At 38.5% G+C, this 24,831-nt stretch overlaps 3 protein-coding genes across 8 annotated transcripts; 2 read left to right on the top strand and 1 right to left on the bottom strand.

Moving 5' to 3' along the window:
- Positions 1-382: 382 nt before the first annotated feature.
- Positions 383-10,467, top strand: samd13 (sterile alpha motif domain containing 13). Of its 2 annotated transcripts, none has more exons than XM_061238781.1 (5): positions 383-467; positions 2,378-2,499; positions 5,073-5,115; positions 6,152-6,263; positions 7,166-10,467. In XM_061238781.1, the coding sequence occupies exons 2-5, from the start codon at positions 2,424-2,426 to the stop codon at positions 7,307-7,309; spliced, it is 375 nt and encodes a 124-aa protein (XP_061094765.1). In that variant the 5' UTR covers positions 383-467; positions 2,378-2,423; the 3' UTR covers positions 7,310-10,467. The 2 variants fall into 2 exon arrangements, with proteins under 2 accessions (XP_061094765.1, XP_061094764.1); XM_061238780.1 differs by lacking the exon at positions 383-467 and adding an exon at positions 1,208-1,605.
- A 275-nt stretch (positions 10,468-10,742) lies between these two features.
- Positions 10,743-17,661, bottom strand: uox (urate oxidase). 2 transcript variants are annotated; one of them, XM_061238779.1, is made up of 9 exons: positions 17,278-17,661; positions 16,859-16,991; positions 15,261-15,473; positions 15,066-15,182; positions 14,746-14,824; positions 14,363-14,549; positions 12,998-13,121; positions 12,217-12,300; positions 10,743-10,965 (listed from the first exon to the last, which is right to left on the bottom strand). In XM_061238779.1, the coding sequence occupies exons 2-9, from the start codon at positions 16,868-16,870 to the stop codon at positions 10,894-10,896; spliced, it is 888 nt and encodes a 295-aa protein (XP_061094763.1). In that variant the 5' UTR covers positions 16,871-16,991; positions 17,278-17,661; the 3' UTR covers positions 10,743-10,893. The 2 variants fall into 2 exon arrangements, with proteins under 2 accessions (XP_061094763.1, XP_061094762.1); XM_061238778.1 differs by lacking the exon at positions 16,859-16,991 and having other exon boundaries at positions 17,278-17,658.
- A 1,922-nt stretch (positions 17,662-19,583) lies between these two features.
- Positions 19,584-24,328, top strand: dnase2b (deoxyribonuclease II beta). Of its 4 annotated transcripts, none has more exons than XM_061239623.1 (6): positions 19,584-20,522; positions 20,813-20,978; positions 21,533-21,611; positions 22,063-22,224; positions 22,338-22,532; positions 23,306-24,328. In XM_061239623.1, exons 2-6 carry the CDS (start codon positions 20,820-20,822, stop codon positions 23,638-23,640), a joined length of 930 nt encoding a protein of 309 aa, XP_061095607.1. In that variant the 5' UTR covers positions 19,584-20,522; positions 20,813-20,819; the 3' UTR covers positions 23,641-24,328. The 4 variants fall into 4 exon arrangements, with proteins under 4 accessions (XP_061095607.1, XP_061095605.1, XP_061095603.1 ...); XM_061239621.1 differs by having other exon boundaries at positions 19,588-19,743; positions 20,199-20,978; XM_061239619.1 differs by having other exon boundaries at positions 19,589-19,743.
- The last annotated feature ends 503 nt before the right edge of the window (positions 24,329-24,831 follow it).

Raw genomic sequence — 24,831 nt, 5'->3', positions numbered from 1 at the left:
AACAAAAAGGAAGAACTCTGCTGTTGGGCTCTTGAGCAAGGTCCTCAACTTCTACTCTGGCATCTCTCTCTCTCTCCCCACTTGTTCTGGTATTCGTCTCAGGGTGTGTCCTTGAAAAAGAGAAACATTTTCTCAATGGACCTTCCTTGGATAAATAAAGGATAAAAAAATAGTTATAACTAGTTAAAATGGTTTTAATTCTGTTTTTCATATCAGAAATTACTGGAAGTCAAGTTAAAAAGTTAATTTCCACACCTAACTATGCTAGCAATTAGCTCGATAAATGGTAGCCTAATTAATTACGTGTGTAAGAGAACTACAATATCCACAATCCTTTGTAGTACATCAGCTTGTGTGCATGATTTTTTTTTTTTTTTTTTTTGGGGGGGGAGCTCTGCATGTTGTGAATGTAGCGTTGGGAGGAAGCTATCAAGATATTTGCAAAATCGAATATTTGCAGTGAAAGGGTAAGTGTAGCTATTTGTTTTTCATGTAGCTACAGATTAAAACGTATACCTAATCTCACGAGACATACTTTCGTTTTTCTTGTTGTCTTGTGTTTTTTGCCGCTTGTGCGCTGCTGTTGCTAGCAAACCAGTCAGCTAAATGTCACTTGCCAGGCTAGCTACTGTAACTACTTGTGCTGTGTAAAGCCAGCTAGTCTTACTGCTGTTTGTACCTAGGCAGATACCACCAGCTAGCTATTAAAAGTGTTAATGAATGCCCGTACGTGCACCGACTTCTAGTGTCCACATTTCCAACATCTCACATGTCAACTGTTAACGTTAGCGAGGCTAGATGACTTGGCTAGTCTAACTAACTAGCTAGCTAGCTAACGTTATTTAACAACGATGGGTTGGTCTGAACTTGACCACTTGCTAACGTTAGCTAAACCTGGTGTAGATACATTTATCTTGCTAGCTAATGTACCCAATATAACGTGTTAACTATCTACTTAGCTAGCTGGACTAGCTAGCTGCGTTAGACAGTGTTGCTCGGCTAAATTGGAATTCATATTTGGCTAGTAGTATGAACCATTTAAGTAAAGTTAACGACGTTGTTGTAATTGGCTAGGTAGCTAGCTTACTCTAGCTAACGACGTTAACTAGCCTAACGTTAGCTAGTGTTATCGTTTCACTATTTACATAATTTATTTGGTCGCGTCATTCGTTGGTATGTTACCGTAGCAAATGTAGATAGCTAGTTAGCTGATGCTATATGTCCCCCATTTCATAATATGTTGCTAGTCTGGGTTCTTGTGAGTTTGGGAAGTAGCTAGCTAACCTAAACTTAAAATAAGTAAATACTAAGAAAAACAAGGATGACCACCGTTAGCTAATTGTTTTCATATTTATTTGTTTTTTATTGTAACGTTACTGTAACGGAAACGTTAGTAGCCAGCTTGGTAGCCGCTGATGAACAGCATTATTACTAATAACTAGTCTGGCTAGTTTCTTTGTTGGAAAATCATTGAATTGGAGCAGATTCTGTGCGGTGATGTCAGTATTTTGGCCAATGTCTATTTAGCTAGTTAGAGCCAGCTAACATAATCCTTGCAGAAGGGTAGCTAAGTTCCACGTCGCCACCAAGCTTTAAGCTTGCTAGGTAGGTAATGAAAGATCTGAATGGTTCGAACAGGTGTAGCTAGCTAGCCTAAAATAAGCTAAGCTAAGGTCTTTTTTTGTTCGTTACGTAACGTTAGCCAGCTAGCTAGACAACTTACCTTGGGCTGTTGTGGTGGTGATAATGAGCTTACGTTATTTATAATTTCACACACAAGTTTGGGTTTCTATAGAAGGAATCGTTTTTTTTTGGCTTCATGGAAACATTGAACAGATATCTCGTATGATCAATTGCCAGGGGTTCATGGACTTAAAAAAAACTAATAAGAAAAATTGGAGGCATTCACGATTACATTTCGATTGGTGCACAACCCTGACATTTACATGCAGAAATGGCAAATAGATTTGAATGTCATTTTGAGAGGAAAAAACACATGGAAATTGTTTGCTTTCTTGGTCATTGTTATTACCTTTTGTCTTGTTCTGTACTGTACAGGTAGGTTATAACCAACATTCCTTAGTATGAAAATCATTTAAATTTTCTTTTCATTTATTTATTTATTATTATTTTGCATAAAGTTGAAGTTAAGAAATCCAATTGTTTGCAAATATTAGCCTAGTCCTACATGCAGGTGTTAGGTTTGTTCATTTTTTTTTTATTTCCCATTACTGAAGTATTTCTCAAACCTCTAGGTTTTGCATATTGTTGTCAGTCATTGTGGTTTTATCAATGTGTTGAATGACGGTTGATTATGCTCAGAGTCATTGGGTGAAGTATCACTGAAACTTTGTTTACAATGTATTGCTGGCTGCAGGACCTAGAGGCAATGCAGTGCCTAAAGTAGAGACATTAAAGGAACAATGCTTCTGGTGGAAAGATCATCCTGCGATGAAGTGTTGCGACTGAAGACACCCAATGAAAGAACAACTACAGACGGTAAGGAAATCAGTTGGACCCATTCTAATGGCTGAAGAGGGCAGCACACTGTGATTTGAATGTGCTGTTTGAGGACTTGCAGGTTGTTGACGGCTCAAGTGGAAAATGTATAATGCTTGCATGGACTTTCCATGGGCTTGTGAATAACGTTTTGAAGTCAAGTTTACGGGTGCCGCCATGTTGTACAATTTGGAGCCAGAGACTGCTCAGTAGGGAAGCCAATACAGCTCCTCTAAGCACATGAGATAGAATGACACGATCTGTTTCTGATTCCACAAATGTAACTGTATTAAGATAATAACACTAATTTAAAAAGAAAAAATAAAGAAAATCGGCACATGGGGAGACATTAGAATAATCCTGTGATAGGCATGCTTATCTCGGGGATGTGAACGAAACATATTTCTGACTGTTGACTAATTGGCGTCTGAAAAGCAGAATTAGACAAATCCTTATTTTTTTTGGAGGATATTGCTAATACAAACATGGCACTGCTTGAATTGTTGCAGAGCACAAGATTAGATTGCTAGATTTTTTCCAGAATAAATCTATGCTTCCTCACTAACTGTGCAGGTTTGCACATTACCCATGTGAAGTGGACACTTGGTAAGTTAGTAGTTGATGCTGTTCGCACATAGGTGTCCATCGCTACATTATCCACCTGATCCAATGGTATGGTATTAATTCGCTTGGTCTCAGGAGGCAATACACAATCGCCACGCCCGCAACAATTAATTGACATGTCATGGACACACTGTTTGGAACATCAAAAAAAAGGTCACAACTTTTTCCGGGATTAGTCCCAGCATACTCTTGTCAAATTTTGTGATGATTAAATGAAGTTTGTAGAAGGAACACCATGGTGTCCTGAAATAAACACTGCTGTAATTACTGCTTGGTGAAACCACAATGTGTAAAACTATCCTTTAATAATCTGAGAATGTGTACATTAGCCACATTAATCAATTGTGTGATTCCAAATCTAAAATCTTAAATCATGCTATAATGGGTCTTTGTCCCAAACATTAAATGGTAAATGGTTGGCATTTATATAGCACCTTTATCCAAAGCGCTGTACAATTGATGCTTCTCATTCACCCATTCATACACACATTAACGGCGATTGGCTGCCATGCAAGGGGAGGGGGGGGGGGGGGTTCGGTGTCTTGCTCAGGGACACTTCAACAACCCTCCGACTGCCAGACGACACTGCTGTGTCGCCACATTGTGGAGGGCACTGTAGATTTGCAAATGTTAATAATTGAGGCAAGCTTTACAAGGTTATCTATGCAGAATGAAGTATTTCCATAAAACTGGAATGTTCTTTTCATGACGCCAGTCTTTGTGCAGTGACTGTTAAAGGGTAAACGAGGATGGAGTTATGAGAAAAGGAGCTGTGTGCAGAGGAGTGCGTGTGAAAGGGCACTGCTGAAATTCACTGGATCCTGGTCTTACTTCCACCTCTGGGCATATTTGTAAATATAGCAGCTCTCTGGGGGCATTGGGGGGAACAGTAAGATATCCTTTCCCTGCAGCCCAGGCTGATGTCTTCACCAACGGAAGAAAGTAGAGGTTTTTTAATAGCAATGTTTTAGTATAAATTGTTTACTGCTTTTGGCAACTATTTGTAGTTCTCATTTGGTTATTCATAATCAGTTTTGGAGTGAATAATATGTTTGTTTAAAATTTAAGTGGAAAAAGCCAGTTTCTGGGGACCAAGTGAAATGAAGGGCTGAACGTTGTTGGAGCTATGTGGGATGGCTCAGCCTTAACACAGGCCCCTAATTCTTAGTTTTCAAGGACTCTTTCAGTCAGTAATTTTAAATGTAGCCACTCCAGCCTCTAAACATGGGTCCAAATGGTAACAGGCTATGTATATTCACCACAATCAAAGTCAATAACAGTTGATTATGGATTGCTTTGGGATATTGCTTATAATAACTTCATATTTAGTGATACTAGCTGGTCTTTATATATAAACATGCTGCTCAGTCATGTTGCTAAGCAACTGGTTATTGTACTCTCAATGTGGAGACATGGTTAAAAAGGTATAATTGCATTATTATTTTGCATTTTGGTCATTTATGCTATAAAGTCACACTAAGTGTATCAGTAATAGTATTGGGTTTGTGGCAGGCACAGAATATGCCTCAATATGCTTCAAGTTGTCAGGGGATGTAAAGCAGAAGATATGATCTACTCGTTTCCCTGAAGCTCAGAAATTAAATAGGCCAATGTGCTGTTTTTTAATCTGATAAATACTTTACATTAAAAACAAATCTGTGAAATGTCCTCGTGAAAGCTGAACATGCATTAAATTTTTAGTGCTTAGATTAGTGCTTTGACAGTATTTTCATTTCCCCTTTCTTCTGAAAATTCAAGATGTTTTCCTTTGTCAAGTTTTGTTGACAAATTTGTGCTGTTAGTGTAGGCATGCAGTACACTGTAGATGAAACAACGAACATTATCAGAGTTAATTGATTGGTTATTTTCAGTCCAGTATTGTACTTGTAATTAATTCCTAATGATATCAGAATAATTAAATCTGTTTTGTCTAATGTTTTTATTCCTAGCTGGCATGGAAAATAAGGCAAATGGCTCAATGGACACTAAAAGGTCAGTGATAAAATGTACATGATTAATGTGTTAATGGTGAGTTTTTCATTATTAGGTTCAAAGTAATCATGAGTAAAATACCAACAGATGACGTGGCAAATACCAATACCATTGACCAGGAAAATGCCAACTGATTTTGAAACCTGAACATTGTGAATGCTGTTCTGCGTTGTACAGTTCTTTTCTCTGATCATACAGATCTAGCTACTGTTCCGAACCTGCAAATATTCTGACCACTGTTGTTGGTATTTTTAAGCTTGAACAGGAAGTACAGCCTTGACCAGACAAGCAGGATCTTCCTCTTTAATACCTAAACAGCAGCAGACACACCCAGTGTGTAGTTATTTCGGGTGAGAGACCTTATATGACTGTAAAGCTTGAAAAGCATGACTTTAGCCTTAGACTGCCTGATATGAGCTGCCCATAGCCCTAGGCACATAACCAGTCAACTGCAGAATGATTTGGGTTTATCAGATCGTTTATAGGGCACACATACAAAAAAAATCATTTTTATTTGTACGTTTTTGTTTTTTGTTTTTTGTTTTTTTGCTTTAGTCATATTTTTACTGCCGGTTCTTCCCTTCCCCATCTTCGGACTTTAAACCCTGTAGTTTTACCACACTGTTCTCTCCTTTAATGTGCAGGCCACCACTGCAATAATAGACTTGTAAATAATCACTTTGAAAAGTTTGCTTTAAAGGTCTAGAACATTTGTCTTAAGAACAGACCATTCTACCCTTCTAAACTCATCAAGAGACATCATTGTGACTTGAAATTGGCATAGCCACGCAGCAATGTCTTAACAGTCTTTAGACTCAAGTAAATATAGTAGCAGAGGTCGGCTTTGACAAGACCTTCAAGAGTTTACCCCAAAAGAGTTTGCTGGCTTGTAATAACATCCTCCTTCTCAAGTTTTGTATTGTTGATTAAATGAAGTGAAATGATCACTTGATTAACAGCAGATGTCATCAGAACTGATCCATCACAGACAGGTGTGACGTATCATAGCTCTTTGTCCCTCCCTTTCTCCCTGCAGCCCAATGGAGAATGGGCAGCTCCCTGACCCTGCTGACTGGGCCGTCACTGACGTCGTTAATTATTTTAAGGCTGCAGGTTTTGAGGAACAAGCCAATGCTTTCCAGGATCAGGTATGGCTGTTGCTTTAACCTGCAGTGTCAATCCAGGTAGAACCACACAATGTATATCAAATTGTTATTTATTTTTTGCCTACCTGTATGTTGATGCTGTGGAAATATTTCTGATTAATATAATCATCCTCGAGCTCTTGGATGTGAACTTATCTGGACATGGGTTAGGCTATAGCAGCAGAAGACTAAATGAGTCTAATAAATACCTAATAAAGTGCTCACTGAGTGTATATGAAAAACTGCCTATTTGACAATAAAAATCTACTTCCTCTAATATGGACGCGCTATAAAGTTCCCTACTAATAGTTATTAATAGTAATTATTTTCCCCCTCAAAACAGTTTTTGCTGTTTCTCAGAGAGAGTGCAGTTGGTGTACAATCTGGAGTGTCATTTCCTGTATGACTATTATTTGACAATCAACAGGTTTAAAACTGTACTGAAATCACCAACTATCACTATGTTTGTGCTTTGATGGTTGTGCTTTACTGTCTTTAATGTTTGGGGCTGCGCCGGTGTTACAGATGTATAACAGGGTAAACCCACGAATCATCTGCTAGATTATATTACCGCCTCTGCCTCTCGGTGGAGATAAAGAATAAAGACATTTTCATCTGTACATATGGAGACCAGATTGCAATTTTATGAGCCATGCATGTGTATTCTGCCAAAAATATTGAAAATTGAACAGGCATGCTTTGTGTGTGTGTGTATTTGCACCAATACATGATAGGTGTGATGGGTATTCCCTACAACACATTGACTGTGTTAATGGGGTATGTGAAGTCCAGCAAAAAATACATAATTGTTTTGGATTCAAATACTTTTCTGTGCTTTACTGACCAAGCAAGTCGAGCACAGAAAATTTCTCTCACAACACATGTGTTAACACTTTGTCTTTCAGGAAATTGATGGGAAATCACTGCTGTTGATGACTCGGAATGATGTCTTGACTGGATTGTCGATAAAGTTGGGCCCAGCATTGAAGATCTACGAATATCACGTGAAACCACTTCAGACCCAACACCTGAAGAACAACACGTCGTAGCAGCTCATGCAGAAGTGTACGGAGGATGACAATCACTGGAGGATGCAGCAAGGAAACCATGTCCAAGGGGAGGCCTGACCTTCTTCTTCCTGTCTGCGTCTTATGCAATTAAAACTATTTTCTATCCATTTACAGGAGTGAGATGGATGACTCTGGTGCATAACCTCACTGCAGAAATATAACTTTGTGACACTCCGTGCTATACATTTGTAAATGAGAACAATCTGTTTTTTTTCCAGTTGTTTTTTTGACCATTTTAGGCCAAAACCTTTTTATTTAACTCCCACTAAATATTGTATCATATGTGAAAACCCAACATTTCTTCATATTTCAGGAAACGGTTCAATCTTAAAGAGTTCATTTAAGAATCCTCTTAAATTAGGATTTCACTCCTCCACTGCTGTCACGGAACTGAATTGTCTGTGCCTGCGATGAACGGGGCTGAGCAGCGATCTCCTCTGAAGGCCCCGAGACAACAGATCACTAATCACAGGGTGCAGTCATGTTTGGACTCCCTTTGCCATCAGGACTTTGTACATAATGGGCAGGTGGAGACATTTACTCAGCTGTAAGTACATCCTTTTTGTTCTAAAAGGGGAAATGCACCATTCAAAACAATATGACAAAGCGAGCAACCAGGTGCATGAAGATATAGGAACTACTGACTCTATGAAAATGGGCTTTTGTCAGCTGAAGAGTACTGTCACTTAACACATTTACAGGCTGGCAATATTGTAAATATTTTAATTCTGAATAAGTGAATCCAAATTAATATTTTCAACAAGCTGTTTACATGTATGCAAAAATACAATGTTCCTCAAATAATTGCAGTTCACAAACGTACTGGTTTTGTAGTTGGCTGCAGTGTTAACTAAGAGGTACAGGTGGGTCATAATGAACAAAACATTGGGGTGCATGAATCTTTTTTGAATGTCAATGAAACAATTTTAGAACCAGCTTCAGTTGGATGCATTACTACAGGCAGCATTCTTGGATGCCCTGCAATTATTTGCTATTCTTTCAAATTTGTTAACATGGTTTAGCGTATATTTTCTTGCTTGTTATTTGCAGTGTACGTGGCTGTATGCAGTGATGTAGCCAGATGCACATTCACACATTATGTTAATGAAAACTGACTGAGAATAGCAAGTGATTTCCATGGCTACTCTTGGGACTGGAAAGACCATTAACGGTGCCCCTCCCCGCATTTACAGATTCATTACATTAAGAACCCTGCTTTTATGGTCTGGTCCTGTGGAAATCTTGAATAGTCCAGTTAATAAGAGGGTGCATGCAAATATGGCCACAAAGATGTGGGACCCTTGAATTGAATAGATATGATTTGTCAGTTTTTTTTTTTTTTGGGGGGTTTTTTTTAATGTTTGTAGTGTCAGTTTTTTGACAAGTGGTGCTTTGATTGCTTGAAAGAGTATTTTTCTTATTCTTTAAAAAGGGACTTTCTCAATGGTTTCCTAGTCGAAAGAAAATGTATTTCCAGAAGACCACTGGAACATGACTAGTCCAAGCTTTGTCAGAAATTCTAATCAAATCTGTCTATTTTACTGTGGAGTTTCACGGACCCATTCTTGTTAATACAGTGTCACAGTGAAATGCATAAACTTTATACACTCCTTGAAGTCCATTCATTGTTTCTTTTATTTTCCCACTGAAATGGTGCTTATGTAGTAACAATGAAGACAACCAGCATCTATGGCTCTCTTCTTTCCTCAGAAGTTTAATGACATTAATCACAGCTCCCCCCTGTGGCTTTATTCTGTTGTGTTTTGAGCTGCAAGCAGTAGTGTGCGTGAATACACTCTGCTGCTGCTGATTCAGGGCACACACACGTTTCTGTAATCTGTCTACTGAAAGCATTCCAAATCCCACCCCAGTGTCACTCCAGTTGTTGTAAATGCAATTACTGGCTGCACAATAGATTTCAGTGGTGGTAGCATGAAGCGCTCGGAAATGTGTTGCATGATATAATCGCATCCTGTTTGCCGCTCAGAAAAACTCTACAGGATAGAGATTAGACTCGTCATGAAATTAACCTGCTTTTAAACATTGTCTTTGAGGCTCATTCTTTTATGTTAGAATGGAAAAGGGTTTGGAGACTAAAAACTAAAGACTGGCATCATTATTGTTATAATATGTTACTAATCCTCTTTAAAAATCCTCTTACCTTGTGCAAGGGCTTGTTGCTAGTCCCCCCCCCCCCCCCCCCCCAACTCATTTTTATACAGTATATATTTGTAAGTCTTTTGGTGCTATTAAAAACAATGGAGATGAAAGTATATGGCTTAGAAAACAATAGGCGCATGTGAGTCTCACATGCTTCATCAAAGCAGATTTTTCTCGTCATCAGTGTACGGTTCCTCTTGGGAGTCCAAGCGCAGTGCATGTGCCGCTGTCGACCCGCTGCTGTTCTCTTAGTGCTTTCATTTCTTCACAATATGATGTTTCCTCAGATTTATACTACAGGAATGAATATCATTTGTTAAGCTGTGTGTGTGTGTGTGTGTGTGTGTGTGTGTGTGTGTGTGTGTGTGTGTGTGTGTGTGTGTGAATTGAAATGGCTGTAGTCCTACCATTCCCCCTGTCTGGTGTTGCTTTTTTTTGCTCTGGTTATATGCATAGCTGTTATTTGAAAAAAAACACTACAAAGAAGATGTTAGGCGCCTTGGTACATAATACTTGTTGGGAAACAGGAAGGTATCGTCAAACGTTCAATTGCAATGATGGAGAGTTGACATTTGCCTAATCTACTGTAGTCTTACAATCAATTGTGCTGCTGTCAAAAATACAGCGGTAAATATTTGGTCATCATTTTGTAATTCTTAACGGGGCACCCTAATTGCACGTTACTTACAATTCAGTAAATTAAATTTGCTCCTCATGAGGAAAGAAGCTGATTTTTACACACTGACATTGTTGGATCACTGATACCTATTTGCAGTTTAATTTCTCCTTTGCAGCTGAATTTATTTGTTGTATTTTGATATCCCACCAAATTAGATGTCAATACATGTCATTTTATACTCTTCATTTTAATCTGAAGCTGGGTGAATTTAATGAACAAGTTAGATGTAGGTTTATTTGTATCTGTTCCAGAGTTTGTACATAAATAAATGCTCCAGATGTTTGTTTTTCAATGAAAACATGACCTCCTGTGTTCATTGTATTGCCTAATTTGTTATTTGAAGCACAAAGATATCTTTTATTGCACATATTTGAACACAACTAACCTATGCTTTTCTGAAATGGGGAGAAATGTATCAGCTGTAACGGTCCAGGGAACCATTGACTGCCTGTCACACCTGGTCCCCTGCTAGTGTCCAGTGAGTTGTGTGCAGCTTCTTGTGATTGATAATGTATGAATAATGTCAATAAAAATAATACGCAGGCTTGGTGAAATAGAAAGACAATTTCCAAAGACTATTTATTGGACTTTATTTGCAATATATTAATATGAAAATTGGCTTCAGATAGGAAAACCCATTCTTCTGTTACTCATATGGGAAACCTGTATATATCTTGTGGTTATTAAATTCTTTGAGACAGCTGTATCTCCTGCCCTTGATTTCTCACAGTTTTGCATGTTTCCTCTTCACTGTTCCTGTGATGATCCCAGAGGGGTTGTCCAGTGGCAAGAGGACCTAACAGAGATCATGCAGAATCTTAGATTACTTGCAGTAGAAGGCTCTAGTGAAATGAAAACAGTGTTATGTGCAATGTTATTAAAACAGTGCGTGTAAAAGGATTGCAACATTTTTGTGCTACAAATTGCAGTTTGAGATGTTTTTGGTCTGACCAAACATCCTTGATAAGAGATCCTTATAAGAGATAAGTTTCCTAAATTGAGCTACTTTTAAGAGATGCAAATATAGAATTGCTGATTTTCATTTGACAATTTCCTTAATGCAAAAGCAAGATGGTGAATAATTAGTTTTCATTTGTTTGCAAACATTTTTGTGTTTAATTTCTGCCAAATATACAGGAAAAACCCATTTGACCGATGCAAGGAATTAATCATGCATCACTTAGGGGCTTGAAAACCTATTGCTATTTTTTAAAATTTACCAATTGAAATTGACCATTCTGCTCGATAATGTCTATGGTTACAACTTTTGCATAGTACTATATGTATATATGTTTTATATGTTTTATCATGGTGGCAGACGGCAGCATAAACCAGATCATTTACCAGATTTCACCAGATATAAAAATGTAACGGTCATGACTCATGATTAAACTGAATAACCATTGATTGAAGTGCCTCAGGTCACTTTATATGATACTGATTTAATGCATATAGGGAAATACTACAACTTCCAAGAAACTAATTCTTGTGAGTATTACATTCAGATTTTAGGTTCATTCTTTGTCCTTGCCATATAAATACCAGGGAAATTAATCAGTGAGCACTTTAGGTATTTATTAGACTCATTTTTTAGATGTATTGGCCAATCCACTTAAAGGTTTGATGCATTGTGTATCTGGCCCTTCTCCTCTGACCTCTCATTAACAACACATTGTTGCACACAGAACTTCTGCTCACTGGATGTTTTATTATTTTTTTTTTTTGCAAACTTTAGAGACTGTTGTGTGTGAAAATCCCAGGAGATCGGGAGTTTCTGAGATACTCAAATCACTCTGTCTGGCACCAACAATCATTCGAAAATCAATCAAAATCATATTACCCATTCTGATATTTGGTCTGAAAAACAGCTGAAACAGCTGAGACCATGTCTCCATGCTTGTATGCATTTAGTTGCTGCCCCATGATTGGCTGGTTCAATATTTGCATTGACAAGCTAGTGTACAGGTCTACCTAATAAATTGGTCATTTTTCACAGCAGTCCATCTTGCGTTATATTGATTTACTTTGTGTCAACCAGAAGACTCACCTCATCCTTGTTGGAAAGTCCCATTTTCGTCATGTCAATGGTGAAATAATGCTGGTTTGGCATGATTATCTCTATTTCTTCTACCTGGAAAGGGAGTTGTATCAGCTCTGTTTGATACACATTTGATTTTGTGTTTTGTTTTATCTTCACATAATTTCTCAAAATGTGTAAGCCACACCCATTACAGCTAGTATTTCACGAGTGCAGAGTAGTACACAGCTCATCCATAGCATGCTTTGCCAGATTATGCTTATTTTCTGGCTGTAGTCCACACTATAGCATATCTTTACTATGCAGCTCAGTTGAAGGGCTTCATAAGAACTTCAGGCGCTCGATAGAATAATGGAGGGGAATAACCCTGCCAAACGAACCCTTCTCTGGGAGGTACTCCCATGTGCCATATAGTGGGACTCGGCTCTAGTCATCATTGGTATTGGTCTGATTCCAGATTGTTGGCTTTGCACACAACTGTGTTTAATTTTCTGCAGGCAAAAGCAGGTAGGCTGAACTTCTGGTTCATCTTTGTCATTCGACCTGACCACAAGTATTACAGCCAGAACGTGAATGTATACGCATTAATCAGGAAAAATATATATTTAGTAGAAATCTGTATGAAACATTTTATTGCATTAAAATAGAAACTAGCAGTCTTAGAAATTACCAGTGAACGGCTCATATCTGGAAAAACATAAATGTGAATGATCAGTGCAGTTTGCCTTAATCTTCGTTTTGCATAAATGTTGAATTTCTGTTATTTTTATCACACGCCATGGGAACCCACCTCTGGTATTCTGCTGAGCACTATAGTCTGTGTGTCGTACAGGGTCTTCTGAACAGAAGGAGAATATTCACCGCGGTCATAGGGACCTGCAAACTTCTCAATGATAATGTCTCTGACAGTCTTCCTGTGAAAAAACAATGATTGCAGAATTATTTCTTACTACGCCACCCAGTTTCTTGCCCAGACTGAAAGTGGTTAACCTTGCAACTCCAGCAGCCTTTACCTCAGCTCTCTCTTTCTCCCACACTCTGTGGCCTTCTTGTGGAACTTCTTGTTTCTTGTGGAATTGCAGTGTTGCTGTATATATTATTTTTACTGGCAATATTACAACCTAAACACCTGGACACACCAAGCCAGGTGTACAGTACAGACATCTGTTTTTTTCATCGTAGTTTCATGCGTATATGATTTACATTTACATTCATGCTACTCACTGTTATTTTTATTTATTTATTTTTGCACCATTCTTTGCAAAATCTTCAGACTAGTGTGCATGAAAATACCAGGAGATCAGCAGTTTCTGAGATACTAAAACTACCATGTGCCACTAACAATCATTCCATGGTCAAAGTCACTTAGATCACATTCTTTCCCCATTCTAATGGTTGATGTGAACATTAACTGAAAATCCTTACCTGTATCTACATGATTGTATGCAATGTACTGCTGCCACACAATTGGCTGATTAGATAATTGCATGAATAAGTCGGTGTAATAAAGTAAAAATGTTCCAAATAAAGTGCTCGGTGAGTGTATATTGGCTTGCATAAAATTCAAAACCTTGGTGCTAGCATATCATTAAGCTAAAGGGACATTAAATGTTCAACAGATCATCAAACCCTACACACCAACCAAACCCCTGTTTTTCACCTCCCACTGCATACCTGCATTTCTAGGTCAGGTCTCCTGTCTTTTCTGACCCCCGGTGGTGAAATGAGCTTCCCACTGCAGTCTGGACAGCAGAAACCCTGCCCATATACTGACACAGACTGAAGACTTGCCTCTCCGGATTGTCCCATGGCTCCCCTAATCCCCTCTAGATAACCTTTATTTTTCCCCTACTTTCATTGAATTTTCCTTTGACTGTTATATTTAGAGCTGTGTAAAGATCTGTCTAGTAGTGCTTTCTTTAGTTTTTACAATACAAATAATTGTTTTTAGGTTAATATCAATGGGAATCAGGCCCTTCTCTGTGATATCACATTTATGTGTCGATTCTTTAGCCAATCAATGACTTAGGGCTGGAGTTTGACACCTGTGGACTACAGTAATGCAATGTAATGTAATTTCGTATTACTTTGTTCTAGAACCTGGTATTTGATCATCCATGTAATTTTCAACAAACAGCAGTAGTTCAGAAATTACCATATTAAGTCGAAGGGGATATCCTTGTGTGTATTGTAGCGCCACCTGGAGTACACAGAGGTACAGAAGCACCTGTCCTTAGTTTCCTGAAGTGTGGTGAACCTGTCCTTCAGGAAGTTCTCAAAGCCAGATTGCGTGGTCTTTAGAACCTTCATGTCCTTAACTCCGCTGTGGATCACAGGGTTCTCTGTAAAGCAGTTCAATGAGGCTCTCATCACCTAACCGGGCTGGGCAATAAGAGAGCCACCTGCAATGTTTCAGCAAATTGCTTTGAACTTATAGATCACAGTACAAGTAACCATGGGGAAGCACAACCATTAACACAGTGCAAATGTAGTGCAACAGACCAACAGATAAAGATTTGCATATAATGGCAAGCTTACCATTTAGATTTTGCTCAACATCACAAAAGCGGCAAGATTCTGGGGTGCAGATGAATGCATGGCTGTGCTCTACACCATTCTATGGAGCAGAGAGTGGACTGGTTATATTACATTACAGGCATTCTTATCTAGAGTGACAACAAAGTGCTCATCGAATACAGGGACAATTGTTATGTATATAACTATATATAAGTGCCATTACAATCTATGGCATGCACAAGGCTAATCATGGTGGTCAGGTAGGGAGGAAAAGGTGCAGCCTGAAGAGATTAGTTACATTTATTTAGTGAATGAGGAATGCCATTGAAATAAACTTTTACCTTCTCTAGTCTTTTCCATGGAGCCTCTTCAATGTTCACCCTGGCTCGGGTGACATGTTTGAAGGCTGTCAAAAAGTGTCCGCAGATGTCTAAAGCGAACTGCTCAATGGTCCTGACCTGCCGAGACATAAAATTGTCCATCATCACCTGCCTCTCAGCAACATGGCAGTCCTGGAATAAAAGGTGAGTATTTACCCCTTTAAGCTTGGCCAAAGCATGCACAGTGTTCTTGATGGTGTCAGTGGGGATGATGTCCGAGTTGTCCCCCTGCAGGTAGTCTTTGTGAGTCTTGAGTGTCAGCTGCACGTCTGCCTTCAGTTCTATGATGTAGTGGTGTGTCCCCTCTCTCCTGATGTACATTACTTTCACTGTGTTCTTTCCATAGCCAGTCCGCACAAACTCCACATCCTAAAACAAAACAAAACTGTGGTTAATGATGGGAAAATGGGGCTTGGTGCTAACTGAAGGTCAGGGGCAGTGAAATGTCTCCACCACCACACACACACATACTGTACATATACATAGAAAATTTAATTGCAAGGGCTTTCATCTCCATTTTGTCAATGTCAGGTAAGAGAAAGGCTTTTTTAAATGCACCGTTTTATGAAAATATGTATCCCTAACAGTTGCTTGTCATTTGTGTGTTTTTATGCATTTGAGTGAATTCAGACTTAAAGTCACAAAAATTTAATTGGTTCTGAATTTTGCTTGAACAGGTATGTTATTTTCTGTTTGGGGTCAGCTATTTTTCAGCTGGTATTCTATACTATTCTAAGTTTGTTCCAGCACATCTTAATTGCGATTTGCACATAACATTCAATTTACCTCAATGAGACTGGACAAATGTATTTATACCATAACTTTTCTGTCATCCTGGGAAGCAAACATTTGTTGGAAAGGCAGTCAGTTTACAGGTGGAACCTGTACTTTGTCTCAGAAGGCACTGACCCTGAAGTCAAAAGCTTATCTCACCTTATCATAAGTAAACCATACTAAGTATTTGGATCAAATTACCTGATTTTTGGACCAGTGCAAAGCAATGCTGAGTTTTTAAAGGGCATGGGTTTTATAGGTAAATTAATTAAATATTGATATACCATATCTCCACTACTGCATGCTGCTTTAGATTGTAATGTAATCTGCATGCAGATATTAACTGTAATGAAACTAAACAGTTTCAACTGAATGAATTTTGTTGCATATTATTATTATGATACTATTGTGGGGTGACTATAGGCTACAACTCTGCTTTGACATTTTCTTTTAGTATTCAAATTTAGCATGCAATTTTGCTCCGGTCAAGACTATTTGGATCAACTTTATTTTTTTTGGATGTTGAACTGGGATAGATATGCCAGGTTTTTGAGGTTTAATTATTTAAACCAGGTTTTAATCATTTGCGACTGGGGCAAAAACAGTTTTCACCTGATGTTGACTTTGAACTTATGTCAAAGTCAATATTTTAAAAGGTACCACTGATAAGGTGCTTTCTTGAAAACTGACATGTTGCATAAAAGAAATTGAACCTGGGGAAAAGAAAGAAAATCATATTTTATTATAAATTTCAGTTGGTGTGCCTACAAAACACATCTTTAGGCTTCCATAGCCAAAATCAGAAAATGAAAACCCTTGTTTTTAATTAAATTCAGCGTGGCCAAACAATTGTATACAAAGCAATCAAATGAGAATTCTCAAAAGGATGGACAGATTACATTTCCCACTATTTACAATCAGCATAGGTGCTCCCTCTGAAGGGGGATTTTCAACCTGCAATCATTTAAATGGGCTCTTACTGCATAATTCATGTTTTTTCATTTCAACCAGGTCTTGAAAAAGTCATTGTTGTGGCTATACGATTTTCAGAAAAGTAGACTTTCCCTCTCTGTCTGCAAGGCAATCCTGAGAAGTCTTCCTTCTTCTTATGCACTTATTTTACAAAACAAAGAAAATATAGTTTATGCACTTAAGATTCTATCCTGTTAATCATACAATTTATTTACTGGGCATCTTCGGGCATGCTTCTACTGCCCAGTATTTCGGCATAATGTTTTAGCATTAAGTTAGTTAGAAGTAAGTCATGGAAAAATAACTAGAATGTAAAATAAAGGTTGATTGTTAGTTGTTAAATACAGATCATTTTCTCACTTATTTGTGATAATAGCCATGAGAACAAAATGAATAGTAGTCACAATCTAAGAATGAAATTCTTTACCTGATGTGCCATTCTGTTTCTGTCTAGCAGTCTTCTGTCTTGTCTTTTCTTCCAGCCCTCATCGACAGGTGGGTATGACTGTGGTTGTTATTAAGTAGGACAAGTCTAGCAGGTTATATATCATTTGGATTTGGGCCATCTGACTTTTAGCCAATGGCAGTCAATGCTTAAAAACTCATTATTGAGTTGTACTTGGTCCATACTACATGCATTTATCCCTCATATTAGCGCATTAACTATAATTACATTTTTCACAAGCTGCTGTTTTAAACACGATGTCTCATTATCGAATTGCAAACATTTCCTATTTCTGTAAAATCTTTCCTGCGATATTTGTGGCCCAACCAATACATCGGCAGGAGGCTAAATACCAGTAAAATGCTGGGTAGTGATCCGCCAGAACATTACTACCAAGCATTAATGGATTAACTGTAGAGTGTTTTTTGTGCTGATTTGTTTTTTTGTGGTTGGTAGAGAATATTAGGCAAATAGCAGCAGCAGAAATAATTTGGCAGCATTAGTATTTGCCCTAGAGGTTACACAGGAACACAGATGCTGAGCAGCCACTGACAATGTGTCACATTAGGACTTCGCTTCAGTATCACAGATACTGTTTAAACAGACTGGCTCTGGACAGCTTTTCTGATCTTGATCATGAATTTTCACTTGAGGATGAAAGTGCCAGACATGAATAAATGACACTGAACAGATTAGCGAATGTTTGATTAATTGTTTATGCTTGTCTAGTTTGCTAAAACCAGTTTTCTGCTTCTACAAGCTGCTGCTTTCCAGGCTTCACTGAGGGAAGGAAAGTAGCTTGTGAGCACTAATCAGGGCATGGTTGGTGGGTCTTAATGATCATCCACGTGAAAGGGCCATGAGGGGATCGTTCCCCAAGCATATGGAATATGTAGGGTGGAGAGATAGGCTGCGTCCTAAATCGCCTACTAGTTTACTATTTAGTGTGTCAAAATAGTATTAGTATGTTCAAAATCATAGCTGCATACAATAGTGCGTTAAAACCCTAGATATCACACGACATAAATATCACATCATGCAAACACTGGACACTATGCTGGTACGAGTATCCCACCGTGCATTATGCTAGGTCATGACCCAAGCAACAAGGAGGGAGGCGTTAAAACCCTCCAGATGTACGTATAAGAACAAACCAAAGCGGTGAAGGGGTTGAACAATTTAAATGTGAGTATTACCTTCAGCTATGCTTACTGGAACATAGATAAAATCAATGGATATATTTATGTTTTAAATCTTTTTTTCCTTTTTCTCACACAACCACATCAACTTGCTGCCTTCATTAACACACACTGTGCTTAAAGTTGCATTGTTTTATGACGACGTAGTATGTCCAGAAATCCATCTTAGTTTTTACTCATACACTAAAGCCGCCTTATGTACATCGAATGACGGTATACATATTTAGTGTGTAGTAGGGTGTAGTACAGTATGTAGTATGTGATTTAGCTTGCAGCCCATGACAACCTACATGAGCTAGAAGGCTGCGGGCACTGAGCGACCAATGAGGGTCTGTGATGAAATGATGTGCAATGAGTCATTCCCACTGCTGAATCCCTCCCTCCCTGGCCGGCTCTCTGCCAGTTATGACTCGCTGCTGGCCACAGTCAACATTGGTAGAGTCCAGATTCCATACCAGACCACCATAGTCAGAACCTACCAACTGACACCCAGCTGTCAGCATGCCCATATTTCTTATATTTTGATTTTCTAATTTCATTCGATTTTCTCATTCTTAAATGAATAGAAAATGTACCTTTGTTGCAACCTCTCAACTGTTGCTATGTCTGGTGCCGGAACATGATCTCAGCATTCTTTGAATATTAATCTTACTAATTTTGAAAACTTAATTTACCAAAAATTTGCGAAAAAATGTGAGGAAGGAAATTGCGTTGAGTGCAGTGGTTCATTTGTGCCAGAGTGATCAGGAACATGATCCACTCCAGTGCATCAGGGGTATTAGCTAACAGTTGCAAATTAAGCAAGCAAAAAGTATCATGTAATTTGCAGGGGGAATTCAGTCAGTGTGAATCTGAGAAGCGTGACAGCGTGCCAACCCAACGTTCCTTCTCCTGTTTCCTGTTTCCTGTTTCAAACCACTGGACTGTCTGAGTTGACCAGAAATTGGTAGATTGTTCAAATTTGAACTAATATAGAAAGTCCTGGGACATGTCATGACACAAACCCCCCACTTCCCCTGCTACAGCTGCATTATGGGTAGTTTCAACATTTCTCAAAATATAAATAGTCAGCTACTTTGCATGGAAATCACTTCCCTTTTTCAAGTCAGAAAAAATTCAATTGCGGAGCTACAGATACATGTACGATGTGTTGCTTTCATACATGGTTAATTGTACCTGTTCTTTTCAGTGTTTCCCTCTGCCATACAGAATTATCCTGCAGGAATGAGGATGGGAAACCTGTTGATTGGTGAGTGGGATTGAGAATCATTTGTTTTATTTTGTTCAGTAATCCTTCACTGTTTTTGCTTCAGTAACGCATGTATCTACATGAGAATATGAGACATAGCAACGGAAAGAAGCAGTATACACAACTTGAGTATATTCTATCTTGGACCAGGTTTGCTTCACTGTATCATAAAAAAACAAACCCATGAAGCCACCTTATTAAATCAATTCAATCTTTGTATTGGCCAAACATTTGAGAAAATTGTTCAGATTTGCAGCTGAGCAACCAGCTTTAGAATGATATTAATGTCCAATGAATAGATTATATGTATCATGTAGGTAGAGAAGAATAATATTTATAAAGAGAGGGGGATAAGGCCCAGTTTTTATGTTGAATGTGCTGACAGCTCATGTGTTGCCTTTGTGCAGTGCCTGCTTTTTGGTGTGGACAAATTAATAATCATTTTAGGCGTTCAGGAAGTTTAGGCGAAACCAAGAAGAAGTCTGCTGTGTGCCCGCACCCCTGATTGTATGAGAACCCGTTTCGTGCCCGACCCCTGCCTGTCTGACAACCCGAAGGAAAGCTCAGCCCTGGACCTTATGAGAACCCGTGTCCCTGTACCGACCCCTGGCATCAGACAACGATGATTCTCTTGCATTGCGGACTTGCTGACGCTGACACAAAACTCTACCTCTTCCCCCTACCATACAGCAATTAACTTGCGCTTCAACTTGAATTGTGCTGGTGTGGACATTGTATTTAGGCACATGACTACTCCTACCACCAAGGAGTTTGTCACAGTATGTTGGTTTTATGGTGTTTTTGTCATGTGAAATTCACTTTCTTTTTACAGTCACTTTGGCTGAAAACATCTAAACATTTGGTGTAGCGGGATAGAGGGTAGCCCTATGGCTCTATTTTCACAATCAAGATGCAAATTCTAAATCTAACTGTAACTCAAGCTAGTGTTTAGGGCCTGCTTATCAATGAATGTGTGGGGAAAACATTTCACTTAAAAATGGCTGACATAACTTTGAGGGATATGTTTACATTTTGAAATGACTCTCACTGTCAAATTCCTGTCTCATAGGTTCATCATGTACAAGTTACCCAAATATAAAATTGATGATGTTGGAAATGGACTTGAATACATGTACTTGGACTCCTCAGAGGAGGACTGGCAGCTGAGCAAGTTTCTGGTCAATACCAGTCAGGGAGCCCTTGGCAGTACACTGAAACCGCTGTACACAGGAAGGGTGAGGCTGCTTTAAATTTTACTAGTTTTATGTCGGCTATAATCTGTCTTATAGCTGTCGCCTTACAGAAAAGACATCGTCCATCCATTCATTTTTTATACAGCTTATTCATGGTTATGGAGGGGCTGTAGCCTATCCCAGCATGCAGTGGGCAAGGTGCAGGAATAGACTGCGGACAGGTCGCCAATCCACCGCAGGGCGTACACACCATTCACTCACACATTCATACCTACAGCAATTTAGAGTCTCCAATTAGCCTGCTGCTTGACTTGGGGAGAACATGCACACTCCACATGGAAAGGTCCTTGTTCAGGATTCCAACTGGATACATACCTGCCATGAGGCAACAGTGCTATTTACTGCATCATTGAAAGTGAAAGCTTGTCATAGAAATTAAGCATTTATTCAGATTTTGTGAGAGGTGCAATCATATATATTTAATAAAAATGTATTTTTAATGAACTGTAGCCATATTAGAATCCTGTACCTTGAACAAGGTTTTGGCTCTACTGGAGTCCCTGTGCTTCCTGCGTTATATGTATGGTTCTGTTTAGTCCAACAGTTCAGCCTATGTGTTATACAATGATGCTCCTCCCTTGCTGAATTATTCAATGGAACATGGACATACAAAAGGTAAAATTGTTTAAATGTTGACTGAAATATTCTGCTTTTTGCAAAGTTACTGCAGAATTTTAGTTTTCATTGGGCAAATATGGCCCACACAACAGTTTCATCCCACTTTTAATGGTATACTAGTCTGCCTCCGGCAAACTCTAGCCTATGACTCAGAAAAACAACAATTTAATTCAGGCTAGAAAGGGAGGAGGGGTAGGCAGGTGCGGGGTAAAGGATACTGATATGCAATGCTGGTTCCAAGAATTTGGGTGAACTTCGCAATATGAATTGACTTAAATGCCACTTCCTGCCCCTGTGACGATATTGTGAAAGAAACATTGAAGTGCTGATGAGGCAACAGGACGCATACAGGTTTTTAAAGTTTGCGATCGTAATTGCTTATGTGCATCTGTGTGCATGTACGTGACTGTATGTTTACATTGCTTGTGTACGTCTGTGTTCTTGGCAGGAGCTCTACACTTTGACCAGTCTCAAGGGTTCTGGCTCATCCACAGTATCCCCCACTTCCCACCGTTTCCAGAAAGGGGCTACTCCTGGCCTCCCTCTGGCAAAAAGTATGGCCAAACTGTGTTTTGTGTCACCTATAAATACGTACAGTTCCATGAAATAGGTGAGAAAAGAAAATATATCAGAATATATATTTATATAAATTATATTCTATTGCCAGTAATCAAATTTGGTCGATTTTTGTGTCTACTGATGGATCACCCCCTCTCTCTTCAGCCCAGCAGCTCTTATACTATAATCCCAATGTGTACAACTGCTCCTTGCCTGCGGTATTCCAGAAAGAAATGTCAAGTTTGGCCCTCCTTTGTAATCGCTCCAAGCTGCCATGGGTCTCGAGGAGACTGAGGAGTCTGATTTCGGCAAAAGGAGAGCACTTCCTTAGTTTTGCAAAATCAAAATTCTACATTGATGGTAAGAACATTTGTTTTAAAACAATAATGTGCTGTGTTTTATTGAACTGCAATCCTCTTTTCCTATTGTAAGGTATCTCTTTGCACATGTGACGTATTGACTTTAGCAAAGTTCAAGAACATTCTATGGCACTAATTATTAACATAGGTTATGAAACAGTAAAAACGCACAGTGAAATGTACTCTACACAGCCACTTTTCCAGTGACTAAAGTTCCTTTTTGGTAAACCTTTGCATCTGGTTTGGTGTAGTCCAGTGCACTAATATCAATATTTAACCCAAATTAACTTTTTCTGGATTTCAGACTTCTGCTCTTAATGATTTAATTAGCCAAATAGTGTACGTGATCCCATTTTGTGATAAATGTTCTTGTCTTGTAGCATTTTATTATGGTCTCATTTATGAGTGAATAGGTCATGGTGCATATGGCTAATTAGCTGATGGGTAGCAGCAGAATCTTGCATTTATATACCACCCCTGCTTTAAAATCTCCTGGAATGGATCTTAAGGCCATAGCCAGATCTGTTTGGTCCATTCATGATTTCTAATTGAGGCCTTGCAGAGCCTCTGGGCTAATCAAGTCTGCAAAAGGAATCTGCAGAAAACTATCATTGTCAGATCAAAAGAGATTTGTCAGGGTATCAAAATGAATAACATTACTTTTTAGGGTGAGCTATTCCTTTAAGACAATTCAACACTCAAGGTGGTGCAGTTAGAATGTGATACATAAAACTGAAATGTTTTTTATAAAATGAATATTTCTGTTTCCCACAGACATATACACTGGATGGGTGGCTCAGACCTTGAAAACTGATCTGTTGGCAGAAACCTGGCAGCACAGCGATCATCCGTTGCCTTCCAACTGTTCTCTCCCCTATCATGTAATGAACATCAGGATGATCCAATTGAAAAGGTCAATTCAGTTCAAATCATCTTCTGATCATTCAAAGTGGTGCGTGTCAAGGATCCGGAACGACCACTGGACATGTCTGGGGGATCTGAACCGGGCATATGCGCAAATCTGGAGGAGTGGGGGTCTAGTTTGTTCCCAGAATCCAATCATCTATCAAGCTTTCCGCCAGGCTGTAGCCTGGTACATGAGCTGCTGAGACAAACAGGAGCATTAAATCATCCTTACTCTTCCATATTTGTACCATTAATTGTTCTTTTCTTTAGCCAAGCTAAGAAACTATGGCACTTAAATATTTCAGCAGGCTATCAGTAAAAATAACATTTGATGTTGCCTCTGAAGTCAACCATTTGGAGTTGGTAGCAAGACAGTTTGTTAGTAGCTTTCAAAGTGATCCATTACAAGCTAGTTAGCTAAAGGTTTTGGCTTCCTTGATGTCTTTTATATCACATAGCTTCCAAAATCACTAAAGATTTATACCTGGTTAGCCCTGGTTAGCTTCATCAGAGAGTAATCATCAAGTCAGTTAACCTGTGAAACAATATACACAGGTTAAGCGCTCCCTTTTGACCCTCAATTTTTTTTATTGCTAATACTTTTCGTACCTATAATCTACCCATATTTAGCTATTTATGTTTTGATTATTCATTTTTCTATTTTGGATTCAACAAATTGTTTCAATAAATGTAGATGAAAATGTTTTTTGTTATTTTTAATACATTTGACTAAACCACCAGTGTGTGAATGGGTGAATGAGAAGCATCAATTGTTCAGTGCTTTGGATAAAGGCACTATATAAATGCCAACCGCTTGCCATTTATTTTTCTGAGGAACATGGAAATACAGTGAATTCCTAAATAAATGCATGCAAAATTATACTTTTAAAAGTAACAGTCAGTCTGTGCTTTGGGAGTTATCCTGCATGTTCTATTAATTATTTACCATAGTTGAATAAACTGTTGTATGTGGGCTAAAGGTAGGAAAACAAGAGTCATGAGCACACACACCAAGCAATAAACTATTCAGAAAATAAACCGTGAGATTTGACCACTAATATGTAATATAACGTGTCCAGTATATTTCAAATTACCTCCATAAATATTTGGACAAAGACATTTGTTTTTCTTGATTTGGATCTATACCCCACATATATTTTTAATCAAACAATTAATATATGGTTAAAGGGGGCGGTTCCCCAAAAAATGAATGATGAAGGTTTTGTGATGTTTTCAAGATTTCACAACTTTTTTAGATGCATTTCACCATAGAACTCTATGGACCACTCCTTTTCTGGTAATCAATGCGCCAACAATTTACATTAACAAAACCTCCACAGTAAAACATTCAACTGGAAGAAACTAAAAAATAAGGCAAGATTCTAAAGGTACAT

This window comes from Conger conger, chromosome 4 (assembly GCF_963514075.1).
Source record: "Conger conger chromosome 4, fConCon1.1, whole genome shotgun sequence".
NCBI lineage: Eukaryota > Metazoa > Chordata > Actinopteri > Anguilliformes > Congridae > Conger > Conger conger.
This window is presented reverse-complemented; position numbering and strand designations above follow the sequence as displayed.

Coding starts and splice junctions, on each gene's coding strand:
- samd13 (XM_061238781.1), top strand. CDS start 2,424: ATGCTTCTGGTGGAAAGATCATCCTGCGATGAAGTGTTGCGACTGAAG. Junction 2,500..5,072: donor TGAAAGAACAACTACAGACG/GTAAGGAAATCA, acceptor TTTTATTCCTAG/CTGGCATGGAAAATAAGGCA. Junction 6,264..7,165: donor CCAATGCTTTCCAGGATCAG/GTATGGCTGTTG, acceptor TTTGTCTTTCAG/GAAATTGATGGGAAATCACT.
- uox (XM_061238779.1), bottom strand. Junction 15,183..15,260: donor CTTTGGCCAAGCTTAAAGGG/GTAAATACTCAC, acceptor ATGTCTCGGCAG/GTCAGGACCATTGAGCAGTT. Junction 12,301..12,997: donor TGCTCAGCAGAATACCAGAG/GTGGGTTCCCAT, acceptor CTCCCTTTCCAG/GTAGAAGAAATAGAGATAAT.
- dnase2b (XM_061239619.1), top strand. CDS start 19,640: ATGTGTTGCTTTCATACATGGTTAATTGTACCTGTTCTTTTCAGTGTT. Junction 20,979..21,532: donor AACCGCTGTACACAGGAAGG/GTGAGGCTGCTT, acceptor GGTTCTGTTTAG/TCCAACAGTTCAGCCTATGT. Junction 22,533..23,305: donor ATCAAAATTCTACATTGATG/GTAAGAACATTT, acceptor TGTTTCCCACAG/ACATATACACTGGATGGGTG.